This window comes from Patella vulgata, chromosome 8, assembly GCF_932274485.2.
Source record: "Patella vulgata chromosome 8, xgPatVulg1.2, whole genome shotgun sequence".
In the NCBI taxonomy this organism is placed as follows: Eukaryota; Metazoa; Mollusca; class Gastropoda; family Patellidae; genus Patella; species Patella vulgata.
This window is the reverse complement of record NC_065886.2, coordinates 22408114-22427026: the sequence shown is the minus strand read 5'-3', so window position 1 is coordinate 22427026 and position 18913 is coordinate 22408114. Positions and strand designations below refer to the sequence as shown.

The following is an 18913-nucleotide window of genomic DNA, read 5'->3' as shown; positions in this document are numbered from 1 at the left end:
ATGGCTGCCGCGAAGACGGGAGTGAAAACCGTCTCGGGTGCTAGCGGCCCAGTAAGAGTTGGATATTATGAAATGGAGCGAACAATTGGAAAAGGGAATTTTGCCGTAGTCAAATTAGCCACACACATCGTTACAAAAACAAAGGTAAGCGTTTAAGCTAATTTATCAGTGATTAAAGCGGGCACCTGCCAGTTACTACTTCATGCTTATATTGTTGTCTACTTTATACATTGTATACTTAGTACTATGTGTGGTAGATATACCGTTATATGTAACGGTAACGCTTCTTTTCAATAAAATCACTGTACTATTAAAATTCTATGAGATGTTATCTATTTAACTTTTAATAAGAGTGTCATGGAATGTCATTGGACACTTTTAGCGGAACTTTTCGACAGTAGGAAGCGAGAACAAGCTCGGAATTTCCGGTGTATAATACATACAATCGTAAATCAAGAAGTGTGAGTGACTGCGGTTTTGAGTAATGCTAAATAAACGATGTGTCGATGGTTTGTTTAGTAATAGTTACTCAGTTACAAATTCTACTGTATCATATCACCATAAGTCATACGACTTATTCTTTATCCTTGTATCTACATGTACAGTTTACCTATATTACACAGTTATATGCCAATATGATCACTAGAATACAAATGACGACCACTAACAGGTTAATTGGTTTACTTATCTACAAATGATATTTCATTAATAAAAAAAAATGAACTTACACTTAAACTTTTGTGTCCATATTTTAATTTACCTGGAATTTGGCTTTGGGTTAATAATAAAAATGAAAATAATTTAAATCATGAATACAGAGTAACTTCCAAAGTCTGTGCAATGGTTGTTCAAATAGCATTATTAGTTTTGTTGAACTTTATGTTTACTTTAACCTTGTCATAATTATTTAGTATAACTCAAAGTTTAACATACAAGCTTATGTAACACAACAAAACCTTTCTGATCTAGGTAAAAATGAAATATTGAATTAAGTTGTTCTTACTTTGGTGTGTTATTTCGATTATTAATGAGGCAAACTCGAAACGATTAAAATATTTGTGTGGAAACGAATGTTAGTTTTATTTTGAGCTTATTGTGTTGACAGTGGTACACAAAATCATTTATACAGTATCTTAACACTGGCTTTATCTATAGACATAAAATATTCAACAAAGATAAATTGTTGTCCCACGCAAAAAATCAGCATGTAAAATCCAATGAAATTGACAATTTTATTTTTTACTCAAATCAAACTGTCATTTTAAACAAAATTGTAGACAAGTTGACAAGGGTGTGAACTGACTATTACACATGTATAATGTACATGTATGAAACACTTCTATGTTACTCAACAAGATAATCATTTTAGTCTGTAAGTTAGTTTATATATCTAAAGTCACTGTCAGTCAAATAGATTTAGTGGGGGATCAACAAAAGAATTGACAAGATTATCAAAATTGCTGGACCAAGAACCCTGACACCCTAACCATTAGTGACTATATCCTTTAAAGGTCTAATAAGTTTAAAAGAACTTTTCAATAGTAAGTGTTGAAATAAGTGCTAAAATATAAAGAAGAAACATCATTTAGGGTAGTGGCTCCCATTCGCTTCATGATCTTCTAATGAAATCTGATCATGTCGTCTCCCAAAATAGGTGCTAGGTTAAATTAAGGGGTTGTGGTCGGTTGTTCTGATGTATATTTACATGTAAATTATTGATGAGACAAGATCGTTTCAAAATATTAAGCATGTTTTTTGGCTTATTTTAGTTTCATTTTTGACTTATACCGTAGTTAAGGTGTTGACAATGGAAACAGCGAATACATGTACATGTACCACATAATTGGACCTCATAATTAGCTTGATTTTTGGAAGTAAAATTTAAAATGTAGACATATAAGCAATTCATAAAACTAATCAATATTTTATTAAATTATCAGTTTAATTTTTTTAAAAACTGAAATCAAGGATATCTAATCATTTAAATGATTATTAAATAAGAAGCTGGGAGAAGGGGAGGGTGATAATGCATCAAGTGTAATTTCTTTGCTCAGATGAGATCAGGTATTTCTGATCTGACATTATACAGGAAATACAAATGTGTCATTACTTATTGTTAAATTGAGCTTCTTATCTACTCTTAGCAGCATGTTTAACATGTACATATTGTTGGAGATTTAGCTATATGCCTGCTGTTTCGGGACATGCCTAATTTCGTAGCAGGAATGATGTGGGGCTAAATAACAAATACAAGCCCAACCAAATACCAGCGGCCATCTTGACGAACTATCAAAACTGGTGCCACATGAGTGAGCCATCAAAACTAGCGCTGCTCTTGCACGGATGCAGGTGACAAACAAAGACGGCGACTGGCACAGATAGACCCTCAGACTGCCGTCAAATCCTCACCCCCAAGTTTCATATTGACTAGTTTTATGGTCGAAATCACAGTATAATTGAAATAAAAAACAGATTGACCGCACCATACAGGGCTATAGTATCTTGTACCGGGCCACCTTGTCGGTGGTAGGATTTGTTTAATATTTTGGTTAGATGGAAAAAACCTAAAAGTTGCAGTAAATCTGATCATAAAGTTTTCAGAAAAATGGGTTAGATATGAAGTGCACTGTATATGTACGGTAGGTGTAGTATTGCATCAGAACTTTACTGAAGTTTTAAAAAAAACAGCATAGACACAAGTGAGAGTGAAACATAGCTGAGATATGGCAGAAACTTGATAAAAGATAGTGACATTGTTTCCTGTTTTTACAAGTGGATTGTATATACAATATAATTAATAAAAAGTCATAGTAATGGCTTCAAAACTTCTCTTATGTTCAGTATGATGGTCAAAGAGGAAAGGAAGCTAGAGATGTTTGAGCATTCCTGTGTAACCAAACATGGATGGGCTCCCCCCTCCCCCCCCCCCCCCCCCCAGTCACATTGAAAATTAAAGTGCCTGTGCTCTTACCTGTACATTGTATCAGGAATTTAAGTTTCATGGATTTAAAGTCACTGGTACATGTATGTACATGTATGTAAATTGTTACAGCTTAATTCACATGAAAATATACTGAAATTGATTATTGAACATTTACATTTAAGAAAACAAAATCCAAATATTACTAGTAGATATTTACCCCATTCTATATACATGTACATTTAGTATTGAATCTTGTCAAAGATGTGCCAGGGATGTACATGTATATCATTCCACAATGTACCTTTTTTCCCTTGTTATGCCTTCTATTCTTCCTCACATCCCGGTCCCTTTGACCTGCACTTTTCTTCCTCACCACACAACTAATTCATATAATATGCTTCCTCACACCAAAGTAAAAAAATAACCTTCCTCATTCATAGATGAAATACTATACTTTTTTTATAAAGTGATGACAGTGTCCTCCCTCATAGCCACTACGCCCCTTATCCATGTGAGGAAAATAATAATCCGTTGTCATAGTCGAAGGATGAAGAACATTTTTTTTCGAAAGAGTTAAGAATTTTTTTTTTTTATTTACATGTACATGTATGTCATGTACCTTTTCTCTCTCACTCTGTACCTTTTTTTACTCAATATTTATTGGCTTCATTGGAATAATATATACCCTGAGATGTGAGGGGATGCGTCTTATAAAAATCGAATAAGTCAGGTACATTTAAATGTACATACATGTAACATGTTCATATAGCTTTTAATATAAACTGTTGAAACTACAGTATAGACAAGGAGAGAAAAAATAGTATTGTCTTGGCTCATCGTCACAAGTTTTATTTATGACATCACATCACAAAATACAGAGCCATCTATTCATGTTTTAGGAATTAATGTATGTTTGTGTTCAGTATAATCGGACAGGAAGTTTGTGGGCATAAGATTTATTATCTAATTTATAGAAAGTTTTTAAGTATATGATCTGATTATTGATACCGGTACTCAATGTAATTATATCCTAATTTGATTAACAATTATCACATGTTAAATAGTGTATTCATTCAAAGTTTATAGTGAGGTAAGATTGTTCCAATTCTTCCTGGTATTACAGTAATACCAGGAAGGTTTCCACACCTTTACATGTATATAGACAAAACTCAATTTCATGAAGCTACATGTACATTTGAAGTTGAAGCTGGTCAAGATCATCCCTCTTTTGTTTTTAAGCACTACACGTGATAGATCTACATACATGTATATATATGTACTCTATATTTGATGTACATGTAATAATGCTATAATCTAGTTCACATATTCAAAGATAAAAGACAATTAGCAATAAAATCCACAAATTTTTTAATTTCTTAATTTCCAATCGTTTCTAAGAGACATATAGTACAAGCACATGTACAGTGTATGTACATTTGTAAATGTAACTTTATAAATATAAACAAATGTAAAAAGACTCTTGCATAGATGTAAGTGATTTACATTGTAATACTCTACATGTAGGTTTGAATATACATGTACATGTATCTGTTTATTTTTTATAACAGAAAACATCAAATTGACCAATCTTTACTTCAATAGAACAAAAAACACCAAAATTGACCAATCTTTAATTCAATAGAACAAAAAACACCAAAATTGACCAATCTTTAATTCAATAAAACCAAAACACCAAAATTGACCATATTTATTATTCGTTTAACATTATGATATTTTATTCCAATGGAGAAATAGATTGGATCAATACGATCATAGATGTCCAAAAATTGCTTCTACCATCTTTCTTTACTTCAGCGGAACAAGAACATAAAATGGCAAATTTTACCGATCTTTATTGGATTTGAAGAAAAGCACCAAATTTCACCAATGTTTCAAACATTTTTGATGGAAAGCTATGTGTGAGTTAGAGCTAGATGTTATGAGTACATGCTTTGAATGAAAATAATTTCAAACTCCAACTTTAATTCCAACTTTTCTTTATTCTAGATTTTGAACTATATTATAATGCAAATTTTTCTTCATTCTGGATTTTGAACTGCACTACATCTAGGAAAGAACGTAGTGCTGGCGTTAAAACTGTGGTTGACAGAAAATCTGAGATTGAATGATGATCAGGTTAATAGTAAATGTATAGTTTGATCAAATTTGGGTGCGGTAGAGGGATTCTTTAAATAAAGAATTTACAGATTACCTTTTTGATAATTAATGCTTTAATAAAAACATGCTACATGTACATGTAATTAATAGCCCATAGTGTATTAATGATTTAATACTGTCTGTCGTTATTTAAAAAAAAAATACAGGTTAGTGAGTTTAACTACATGTATTATTGTTGAAAAACTCATTTGCAATGATTAGATACATTATCGGTGATCTGATTCCATTTTATTTCTTCTCGAAATTAGGTTTCATAATTACTTTCATGTAGAACATTATACATTAACATGTAATTTTCAAATAATGTACTTGATTGTACCTCAAATTAAATTGCATTATTAACTTGATTTACCTCAACTTAAAGTGAACTGTTAACTTGATTTACCTGAACTTAAGTTCACTAGTAGCTTGATTTACCTTTACCTGAATTGCATTATTGTGCATTATTTTTCCATAATTTCATGCTTGAGGATTTGGAGATTCTGAACCATTGCCACAACATCATTAACAGTGCTGTAGTTCAAAACTCATTAAATATTTCATTCCTTTCTGAATTTAATTAGGAACATCAGTAAGGGGTATTTTTTTTAAAGTAATGATTCAAATTACATGTATTATAATAAAGGCATAGGTACATGTAGATGTTCATGTATCTTGGCAATGAAATATACCAACCAGCGATTTTACTACACTGCGCAGTACTATCACAGGTGATCGTGTAATGGTTATTGTAACTGTAGAATCTATATTGTTTATACTTATCAATATTTATAACCTAAAGCTTGAACCCCTGATATAAATATCTTACAATTAAAATACAAATAATTAAAATACATGTATGTCCAGGAGCCCAATTCTCAAAAACTTTATCTAAGATATTTTAAGGAGGCAGTCATTTCATTGGTTGAGTATCATAGTACAAATTTTTAAACTCTTGACCAATGAAAAGGTTGTAATTATAAATTATTTTTGTCTAAAGTTTATTTGAATGAGACCCCAGGGCAAAAAAGAACCACAGTTGTTAGTTTTAAGCAACTGCAGATTGTGGTAGACTTGTTTGCTTCGCAATCTAAGTACATGTACAGTATACATGTACATGTACATTGTACATGTATCAACAATTTATCAAAAACAGTCCAAATAACTTTGACCTGTACATTGAGCTTAGTATTTTGTTTTCAGGGACAGTAACTCTGTTGAAAATCAGGACGAACAAGGGAAATTGGTACCTTATGAGTTAATTATTATACAAAAAGAAACATGTCGAGGTTTACTCTGGACCTCGACATGTTTCTTTCTGTATAATCACAGTAAATCAGACAGATTGTAACCTATACAACATGACGGAAAAACAAATATGTTTGACATACAACAATACATGTTCTGTACATGTTCCCACATAATCTTTAGTGTTCCTTTGCCATTCTAATTGACATATCTTGTGAGAAATGTTGGTCAGGGTGGTGTTGTGTTAGGACATTCAGGTAAACAATCTTGACAGAATGATAGAACCTACATGTTTAATGATAGTCTTATAGATTTGAAAAACGCATTATTTAGAGTTTTCATGTGTCTAGTCAAACGTGTAGGTGGACAGAAATCGTGCTTCAAACAGGTTGATCATGATGTAATGTAAACAAACACAAATCACACACTTTTATACTCAGGTCATATAGTTGTAGGCATTCACATTTTAGATACAACTGTCTGGGTAAAGACCACATTATGTTTTCACTGGCTCATAAAATACAGACCCTTTTTATTCATTGTTTTCACTGGCTCATAAAAATACACAGAGTTTATTTTTTGAGATTCAGGATTTTATTTTTCTGTTTCATATTTTAAAAAATTCTCACACAGTTTATGACTTTTTATTGCTAGACTAGCCTCCAGTCTATGCAAATACCTTGGAACTGTACCAATTTGGTTGTTTTTTCACTTTTATTTTCATAGATTTGACTGAGTAAGCATAAAACAAATCTTTGGTGGCATTATCCATAATGGCTTACATCTCAACTTAATAATATATTGAAATGACATGCGAATTCAAGGCAGTAAATAGAGACTATTTTATTTACACGTAGCAGCAACTTGCAATAGAGACTTGCCTTCTGTCAATAATACAAAATCAAACAACTGTATAATTTCGACCAGATATGGACACAAATCCCACCACTGCGCACAAGGATTATATAGTGCACACTGCATGACTATTGTTGTCTCTGTTGACTGTACTTTTATAGTCCCTTTTGCCAGACCAGATTAAAGTAAGGCTGGGGGACTGACTGAGCTGCAGCCAGTGGTCCCAATATTATCCAGCTTACTGTTAAAAATTCAAGGTTTTCCAATCCATTACATCTGTCATATGAATGAATGTCTACATGTAAATGATAATTGGTTCCCGCTTTTAGAAGAAATCAGGGGACTATTAAAATTGGTTTGTCTGTGTGTCCATCCATCTGAAGTTCGAAGATACGCATTTTCTTCTTAGGGTAAGCAGAGATAAGCAATTTGATTGGTTGATGCTTTGCGACACGATAACTTTGTTTTTTCCTCTGGTAAATGAAACATATGCCCTAACTTTGTAGTCAATACACCTCAATTCTATTGAACACTTAAAGATACATTATGGGAGATTCGATAATGAGTTGGCAGTTCTCACTATAATAGTTAAAAACTAGATAATGTAAAGGCAATTTGCTGAAAATTTCATTTAAATTGATTTTACTATGAACCGAGAACAAAGCGATTGAATTTCCGCCTAGCTTTGATCATCATTACTAAAGTCAGTACGATAAACAGCATAGTCTCGATTATCCATTTAATCGTTAAATCGTGAAGGAAAGTTATGCAGTAAATCGGCTCACAATCCACTAAAGATCGCAGGCTAACGATGCCATCTAGAGTTAATTATGGTCTGGATAGGTTAATTAATGTCTAATTAAACATACATTATGCAAGAGCTAAATCTGATTATTGCAAGTCTTTATTTAGGCTTCAAATGTCATAGAAATTATAAATTAGATCTTTATTTACACAACAAGCACAAAATCAACTCTGTAGGCCCACGGATGGCTTGGATTCAGCTTGGATTTAAACGGGATTTCGTTGACTGATTTAATTTTAAATGGCGTCGTGAGCAGATCGAGGCTAAATGATAGAGTGTATGAAGCAAGGCCTCTGTTGATTGATGCCTTAAAGGGACAATAACACTCTTGCTGGCTTGACAGCTCTAGAAAATAAAAAAATAGCCTTATTCTAAGTACTAGATGTGTTAGTGTCCTACCTGTTGTGTAAATTATCCATTAAACCGGAATCCTACTTTACTTGTCCAAAGGGTTCAAAAATATTTTTAAATCCAAGTCACATCTGAAAAGCTTTACGTCGGGCTTTTCAAATCATTTAGTTGAATTTTTCCAATTTTTTAAATTAGGTGTGTTAAGATGAAATTTGTATCATCAATTAATTGGAATATTGTAAAATAGTACAATTTGTTGACCAGAATAAAGATTAGGACATATTATACAGTTACAACAAGAGTGGTATTGAGCCTTTAACAAATGACATCTAAACTATTTAAAGTGCAATAAACTAAACACAGATAATGACAAATTATACAATTCCTTGAGACCGTGTGATGACTAATACAGACGGACAGGTCTTCTGTCTTAATAATATCAATAAAAATATTTTTATTTCTCCAATAGGCACGCCACCACTGGTGTATACCTAACCTATAGATTTATCATAATTGTATTATAATATTATTTCCTACATTCAATTGATTTAATGCATGCCCAAAATACAAGTAAGAATGAAAATTTACCCTCTCACTAATTTTGTCTAATTGTTATAAAAATCCAAAAAGGTAAAACACAAATTCGGATATGATGACAGCAGACAAAAGACAGTAGAGATTATGTAGGTGAAGTTAACGCCTGTCAATCAAACGATCGGCCATACTAAGAATCGGTGAAGATGGAATTCAATCCCATTTCTAGTCAAAAATTACACTGGTGATAACTATGTTCAGAATAAAGTAATTTGACTGAAATTTTCAATATATTCTTCTTTCATCATCTATTTTTGAACTGTTATAGCAAGAATGGCTAATTCCTTATAAAAATCTCCCATAATGTATCTTTAATAATTTAGATAACATTTCAGGCCTAAAGAAAGACCTGCAATAGACAGATTTAGCTCTTGCATAATGTATGTTTATAGAGCTAAATCTGTGTATTGCAGGTCTTTCTTTATGCATACATTATGCAAGAGCTAAATCTGTGTATTGCAGGTCTTTCTTTATGCATACATTATGCAAGAGCTAAATCTGTGTATTGCAGGTCTTTCTTTTGGCCTGAAATGTTATCTAAACAATTATTTAGACATTTATTAAAGATACATTATGGGAGATTAGATAACGAATTGTCAGTTCTCACTATAATAGTTAAAAACTACATAATGTAAAGGCAACTTGCTGAAAATTTCAGCCAAATTGATCCACTATGAACCGAGAACCAAGCGGATGAAAGTTCCGCTTAGCCTCGATCATCATTACTGAAGACGATAAGACAAAACTAATAGTCTTTATTATCCATTTAATCGTTAATCACGAAGGAAAGTTTTGCAGCAAATCGGGCTGTAATCCAACAAATATCGCAGGCAAGCCTTCACTTAAAGGAGCTAAATCGCTAATATTTGTGACCTAGAAATTGACACAAATGGGTTGCAATGCATATAATAATGTAATATGAATATATATAAATTGATTTACATGCAATGGTTTCAGTTTTTACTGTAATTTCTAATCAGTTACAGTATGTTCGGCGAAATACGCCTGAAGTTTCAATCAAAAGGCAATTCCTAGTGGCTGGTTTTGCCGGTCTACACCAATAGTTCTTTTTGCGCATGCTCTACAGATAAGAATATGGCTTCACCGTTTGACATGACTTGTGGAATACAGTATGTCTAGCCTCGTTCTTCAAGTCCCTTGTTACAAATGGCGATGAAACGCATTATGGTACGCAATTACTGTACCAATGGTAAAATGTTTATTTAGTCTTGAATATTGGATATCAGTAGCCTATCTTTTCCCTATAAGATCACAACAGCAATGTTGATTTGACAAATAATTCGTGTTTTCAGTGTCGAAGACTTTGGATGATTTTGAGTTAGAGATTTAGCTACATGTACTTTAATCTGATTTGTACGTTTGTTTGTGATATCTGCATATTGTGTCTTGTCGTAGATTTGTTTTATGTAAAAGTTCTTTCCTATATGAATCTTAACTCACAGACCCCATCAAATAAAAAGAAAGGAATCTCCTGTCCAACCAAATCTATTTTTTGTGGCCAAGAAACCCTATAGACAAAGTTTTTTTTTATTTTGCCATACAATATTTCCCTTAGTGAGGATTGTGCTTAAAGCAGGAGTTGATCAGCAGTCCCATATTATATTCATTTTATCAATAAGGCAATAATAATACGTGTATAATTTTATAAAGCCTAGTTCCAGTAAGTTAAGACTTGTGAAGTAATACTTCAGCTATATATATGTCATCAAATTATCAACGAGATGACTGGTCTAACTCTACATGTACCTAGTAATGTGATGCATGTAGAAACTAGCCTTGGGGGATTCTCACATTTATATTATAAAGATGGTAACCTAGACATCTTATAAACAACATCTTATACAATTATATATAACACTAGTTTATCAGATATTTTGTCACAATAATATAACAAAAAAAAAAATCACTATGTAAATATTAAAGTTCCATGAACTACACTGTAGATCACAACTAGTGCATTAAAGTAGCCACATGTATATATCTCTAACTCAATATCATCCACAGTCTTCAACATTGAAAACAAAACACAAAATATTTGTTAATTTAAATCAACATTGATGTTGTGATCTTACTAGTCCGGCAGACCTATGGCTGAACCTGGAAATTGTATACAAAGTTTTTTTTATGATTGATTTTAGTAGCCTAGGGTGTCCTCGTTCGAAATCTGCCGGGTGAACCTCGGTCACCCTTGAGCGTTTTGAGAAATTCAAGATGGCGTCCAAGACGTCCGCCACATCAAATAATCCCCTATAGCTCTAATAGTATTTATTCTAGGATGATAATTTTGGTGTCTAACTGTATGTTTCTGGGGTCAGGAATACACTGAAATCATGTATTATGTTATGGAGTGATTAGATGATAGTAAAATTAAACATGCCAGACAATATGACCCTTTAACTCGTTAGTGGCGGTTGGGGGCGATTATTTCACCGAACCAAACTAAATATAGAGACAAACTATATATTTCTGGACATAGGAGCTTATGAGTGATACAAATGTAGGATAACATCAAATACAGCCCTATCAGGGGCTCAGGGGCCACATGGGTCGGTCCTGAAAATGGAGACACAAGCTGATTGTTGAACATTTAAAAAAACAAATTCTACCCGCAAATCAGGAACATAACTTCCACAAAAATAGGTAATGTCCAATTTAATACATTAGTCGTGTTTCTGACTGCAACCTGTGACAGCACAAGCGCAAAATATTGTATATTCTAAGCCATTTCTAGTGCAGCTACAAGCACACGTACAATGTACTACATGAGCTGTCACTATTGCATCCACTCCAATGAGCCACATGGCTAGACATATTCCCCGAGTCATGTGAAACGGTGACGCCATATTCTTATCTGGAGAGCATGCCCATTAAATACTACCGGTGTAGACTGGAATAACCAGTTGCTAGAGATTGCCATTCGATTGAGATTTCTGGCATATTTCACTGAACATAACTGATTTGAAATAGAGTAAAAACGGAAACAATTGAATGTACATGTAAATCAGTTTATTCTACATTCATATTACATTATTATATGTGTTGCGACCCATTTGTGTCAATTTATAGGTGCCAAATATTAGTCACTTCTGATTGTTGAAACCTTTATTACAGATCTATCGTAGCAATGATCTCTGTGTTAAAATTATATTTGGAACATATTTAAAGAGTTTTATCACATGTGATAATGACTGACACCAATATTGTCCTTTAATTGTACATGTACGAGTATGACCTGATATTGTAAATAATCTCAATATAACATTTGCTTTTTAAATTGTAGAAGTCATCTTTCTAAGCTTCTTAACAGCGCTGTCTATCTCTTTCAATAAAATTGCAAAAGTACAAATGATATATCTAAAAAGTCAAATATACATTTTTTAATGGATGTTATACATGTACCATCTCTAAAGGGTAGTTTGTTTTGAAAGATATTACCAAAGGTAAGTAGACATCATGTAGGTATATAATATAAGTAATAAAAATATTATGATAAGTTCTTTGAATATACAAGTGTGATGTAAGAAAAATAAAAACAACATGAAACATAAAATATGACATTTTAGTAAAGAAACATTGTGTGGAAACTGTTAAAATCATACATGATGTCGAAGATAAAAGTTTGTGTATTGATTATAGGTTGAATACATGTAGAATTAAAACATTTTAAAAATCTACTTGTTTACTGTACCCCATACATGTGTGATGTCGCCAGGCATGGATTTAAGGTGGGCGGTATCTGAAATTTTCTCATTCTGTAGGCACTTGATTCCATTATGTTATCAACTTTCACAAAACAGGCCGGATTGACAGGCAGATCTCTAGATTCTGTCTCATTTGCTCCAAGAATGACCTTAAATGCCAGGAAATGCCCACCAAATCGCCCCCTCACAAGAATCATGGCTATGCCACTGGGCAGTAAGATCTATGTCCTATGGGGGCACTCAGTGTTATGGTCAGTATTTTGTTGACATTCATTGTAGGGTGTGATTGTGGATGGTGCCCTAGATTTGGCCCCCCCCCCCCTCCGACCCACATTCACAGTTTCTAGATCTGTTACTGGATGTCGTTATACAGAAATTCCAGGGTTGTTTGTTCTATAAAGTACTCCATTACATCGTCAAAGCTTATTAAAAAAAAGTAATAAATTTTGTAAGAAACATGAAATGAAAGGGGGCATATTTTACTCAAGGCTATTAGAATCCATAATACAACAATAACAGTAATATTTCTTGACAAGGTACAATATTTATGTCTTTCCTTCTCTCTTCTCCTCCTTACATGTATTAAAAAATGACATTAATGATCCCATTTACATGTAGTGACAAAAATGTTATGGTGGAATGTCTGAGGACCAGTACAGGTACAGTGTACAAGTACAGTACGGTAGATGTATACATGTAGTACATGTACAACCCAGGCCTTTCCTGTACATGTAACTTAAAAAATTTTTGCTATACATTGTATTTTGTTTGCTACAAAGTTTCAAGTTTGTTTCAGAAAATCTTAACAATGTTTTCATTTATAAATTAATTTCTAAGTGTTTTCTTTGATTTCATTACAGGTATGTAAATTCTCTAATATACCCCTATGTAGCTATTTTTATTAGTCTTTAATTTTTGTCTCACCCTGACATCAGTATCACTGTAAATCACTCCATAATGACAAATTCCATCAGGAACGAGAGCCTTGATCCAGATTAAGTAAGGACCTATGTACTTTTGACAAAGCTATGAATATTAGAAATACGAGCTACTTAATACACTGATACTGAATTACTTATAAATGAGGTCAGTTTGGATATACATATCTTCTATATATATATATACCAGGACTATTGTCTTACACATATTTACCTGTCTTTTGCCAGACAATTATGTGTAAATGCCTTAAAGGAGCTAAGTCTCTAACTCAATATCATCCACAATCTAACATGTTGAAAACACAAATTATTTGTCAATTCACATCAACATTGATGTTGTGATCTTACCTGGAAAAGGTAAGCTTCTGATGTCCAATATTTAAGACAAAATAAACATTTTACCATTGGTACACGAATCGTGTACCATAGTGCGTTTCAGCCTCATTTGTAACAAGTGACCAGGAAGAATGAGGCTAGACATATTCTACAACTCATGTCAAGCGGCGACGCCATATCTTATCTGGAGAGCATGCACAATAGACTGGAATAACCAGACGCTAAAAATTGCCAGTCGGTTGAAACTCATGCCGGATTTCGCTGGACATAACTGATTTGAAATTAAGAGTCAAAACAGAAACAATTGAATGTAAATCAGTTTATATACAATCAGATTACATTATTATATGCGATGTGGTACATTTGGGTCAATTTCTAGGTCCCAAATATTAGCGATTTACCTCCTTTAAAATCAAGTAGTTTAAATAATTGAAGGTTTTAAAACACAATAAATAAAATTAGGTTTCTACTTTGTTTTTGTTGAATACATTTAAATATCTATCAGTTGAGATAAATTCTGCAAATTGCCACATTCTTTGGACAATATTTCTACGATACAGAACACAGGCACCTGAAGAGATTAAAATAAAATTTCTTACTTCTCCTTGACTACATGGAAATGTATACATGTATATATAGACATTTCGTCTGCTATCATTTCACAATACTCAATATTCCTAACCCTTCCTGTGTTTTATTGCGAGCAAGACTTTATTTGACCGTTATACAGCTTCCAAAGTAATTATATTGATCATTTTACAGCAATATTAATTACAAAACAAAACTGAAGCGTTATCATTTGGCGATCATCAATTTCTTCGGACCAGAAGTAACACGAAATGAGGTCAAAGAAATTTCCTTTTGTTTTGTTAGTAACAGTTTTATCACCCAATCCCCTCATTAACTTATTTGTTATGTGAAATTTACCTAGGGACTGGGTGATCCAGACTGCACCAAAACACAACCACGGGTGTTTGTCTGGTGAAAATGAAAATGCCCCTGGTATTAACTCCTGAGCAAAGTCAGGCTTTTGAAGTTATAAAAACTAGCCACAATATTGTTGTAACAGGGCATCCTTCGTGTTGTTGCTGTCTATTTGTGCATACAAACAAAAAAATGCAGGTATAAAGCAGAGTGATTACTCTAGAGTGGCACTAGACACCGTTTTTTGCACCGATTTTTTAAAATATTTTAAATTCAGTATTCAGTATTTTTCAGCACGGCAAGGGCTGACAAGGAATATGTGCTTAAGTGTTTGGATGGGATGATAAACTAAAATTCCCCCATGCACAAAAAGAACTTGAAGGTTTGGAAATCAAGCATTGTGTTGATGAGACATTAAATCGATCTTCAATAATTTGATCTTGTATGTTCTCCAGCCCCTGTTTGTTTAAATTGTCAAAACTGAAATATAAATGTATTTGAGTATAAAAAAAATTGAGAGATTTGTCTGAACAGGTAGTATAAACAAAATTGAGAGATTGGTCTCAGCAGGTACATGTGGGGTTGTATTACTATTACATATATGGGAATCGAAAGATTTTTCATGTATGAAATGAAACTCGTTTATGGGCCATTATAATATGAATAGATGCATGTTGCTAAGTAATAATACTCAAGGTATTGTTTATCCTATTGTCTTTGTATACCACACTTAATTTTGTTGTTAACCTGACATGGCTCAATAATACATGTATAATTGTATTTAAGGTTCTTCATATAACATTTATTATTTACAGTTAAAAAGTTGGGTTAAAGATACATGTACATTATGGGAGGTTTGATAACGAGTTGGCAGTTCTCACTATAATAGTTAAAAACTAGATAATGTAAAGGCAATTTGCTAAAAATTTCATTCAAACTGATCAACTATGAACCAAGAACTAAGTGATTGAAATTTCCGCCTAGCCTCGATCATCATTACTAAAGTCAGTATGATAAACAGCATAGTCTTAATTATCCATTTAATCGTTAAATTGTGAAGGAAAGTTATGCAGTAAATCGGCTCATAATCCATGAAAGATCACAGGCTAGCGATGCCATCTAGAGTTGATTATGGTCTGAATAGGTTAAACATACATTATGCAAGAGCTAAATCTGCCTATTTCAGGTCTTTCTTTAGGCCTGAAATGTTATCTGAATTATTAATTAGACATTAATTAACCTATCCAGGCCATAATCAACTCTAGATGGCATCGCTAGCCTGCGATCTTTAGTGGATTGTAAGCCGATTTACTGCATAACTTTCCTTCTCGATTAAACAATTAAATGGATAATTGAAACTATGCTGTTTATCGTAATGATGACCGAGGCTTATGGGAATTTCAGTCGCTTAGTTTTCGGTTCATAGTGGATCAATTTGAATAAAATTTTCACCAAATTGCTTTTACATTATCTAGTTTTTAACTATTATAGTGAGAACTGCCAACTCGTTACCGAATCTCCCATAATGTATCTTTAATTAATGTCTAATTAATAATTTAGATAACATTTCAGGCCTAAAGAAAGACCTGCAATAGACAGATTTAGCTCTTGCATAATGTATGTTTAAATTAATCCATTCTTTATTACTTTGGTATAAAAACCAACATAATACACAGTGATTTTATAAACAACACTGATCAAACTTGTCTTTCTCTGAGAACAGTTGGCTTTGTTTGTAAGATTTTCAATTTTTGAAAAAATTAACAAACTAGATTAAAATTCATGAGTTTTTTCTCTTGAAATATGGCATTGAAGTAAATATTACACAGTGTTATAGAATTAATGATATGAAAGTAATGAAGTAGACATATATTATGTATAATGCTTTGTTAAGATTAGATCTGTCTGGAATCGTACTACATGTAGCATCTGTATTGTCTACCACTACATGTAAACAACAATATACTAAAACCAAATTACTGTATTCAGTCTAATAAACTCATCTTCAAATTTCCAAACTCGACATCCCTTTATCTGAATTAACAATCCTTTGAACATACCATACCCCTATCCTATCCATACATCCCTTTATCTGAACATCCTATCCCTTTATATTATGAACCCAGGAAATTTATCTGAACCGAAGTATTGAACACTACATTATTTAAACTCATACATGTACATGTATGAATGCTTCATCCCAATCCCTCATCATCCCATTATCTGAACCTACATGTACATGTATCATCTCCTTTATCTGTGGCTATAGTACCTTTTAACTGAACTCATGGTGGGGTGCCTTTACCCCAATCCATCATCCCATTATCTGAACCAAGGATTTATCTGAACCAACCATCCCATTATCTGAACCAGTGATTTATCTGAACCAATCATCCCATTATCTAAACACTTTATCTCAATCCATCACCCTTTTATCTGAACCTTCTAACTCTATCGAAATCTAATAACTCTTTTTCTGAATATACCATGTCTTTTATCTGAACCTATATGTTCATGTATCTGTACCCAGCAATTTTATACCCACACAATTGTCTTGCTTTACAGTATGATAGTATGATGTTATTGGTAAATACGGTATGTAGTCATATTTTCCCTGTTGGCTGTTTTTGCTGATAGAAGGAATAAGCCACAGCTACCTGCTTGTGTTTTTTTTATATGAGTCGATGACTTGTTGTGAAAAACACTGCCACAGGCAACTAATAGTCTTATTTCATGTTGAACACAAACTGACAAGTAGGCTAATACACTGTAATCAGTAACATACTAAATGTAGGCTTGTCATACGAGTCATTCGACATACATGTACCTAAACCTAACTACGACACTGTCATGTCAACTAACCATTGACACTACAAAAACGTACAAGAGGATACAGAACCCCTGAAGTACTGTCTTGAATGTTAAAGGTTATTTGTACTAAAATGCGGATCAATCGATCCACATTTCAGCTAATCCTACCCAAAGAAAAGTTTGCTACATGTAAGTGTCTTTTGAATGTAAGACAAATGCTTAGAGGAGGTAAAGCTCTTTGATATAGGTCAAGATAAAGTATTGAATCAGGTTGATGGAATGTGTCGTACATACATGTATCTCAATTAGTGATTGGACAACCTTTATATATGATTATATTAAGCAAGAGTCGTCTTGTTTGCTAATTTTAGTTTGAATTTTGGCTTATTGTATTGAAAGGAGAACACAAATTAGTTATATCTTAATACTGGCTTTATCTATATTATAGATCTATATTATAGATTCTTTAAGTTCAAAATTTCAACTAAGACAGATTGTCATTCTGCAAAACAAGCCAAATTCAAAGAAATAAATAATTTTATTTTTAATTATTCAGATCAAAGAGTTTGTGTTATTATAAGCAAAAAACCCTAATCTCCACACCATGAAGGACAAGCTATAGATAATCTCCTCCACTAGCCCTATCCCCTTCTGTCAGATGTGTATACATGTACATGTACATGTATGATTATACAACATACATTACAGACCAGGGTCCTTTCCAGCCATCTATAATGATCTATCAAGTGGTACTCAGAAATATTCCATTATAGTTTTAACCAGTTGTCAATTGTATGAATTTTAATGCTTGCTTTACATGTATCTTTGAAACATGATACTTCTAATATTACGCTTTAGTAGGGTTTTATAATATGCTGTTATTGTCAACCTAATGTCTTGCAATTATTAGTCACTTAATAGTAACATACTGAACGCAGTACAAGTGAACGCGTACTATGGCCATTTATAGGTCACAGTAGTTATGTAGTAGTTTCATTTCAGCTACACACTACACATATTATTAAATGCTATTCAGTTTGCGAAATATATTTGCCAATTTTAACTTCTGGTATTCTCAGTAAAAAAATATTGATGTTCGGTACTGCTAGCCTTGAAATAAGGTTCCTGTCACAGACATAACAGAAACAATTAAGGCTTTATCAGACACTCTCTCGGGTTCCTGTTATTGGTTAATATTTTTACATGTACAGCACAAAATTCAAAATGTCCTTTACAACTAATATCATTA

At 32.8% G+C, this 18913-nt stretch overlaps 1 protein-coding gene across 2 annotated transcripts in view; it reads left to right on the top strand.

The window, feature by feature from the left end:
• The window catches only part of LOC126829393 (serine/threonine-protein kinase SIK3), a 68415-nt gene continuing 49502 nt past the window's right edge, over nucleotides 1–18913 (top strand). For both annotated transcript variants that reach the window (XM_050559213.2, XM_050559214.1), the window contains exon 1: nucleotides 1–144. In XM_050559213.2, coding sequence (XP_050415170.1) covers nucleotides 1–144 — 144 coding nt within the window. The remainder of the gene's footprint in view (nucleotides 145–18913) is intronic.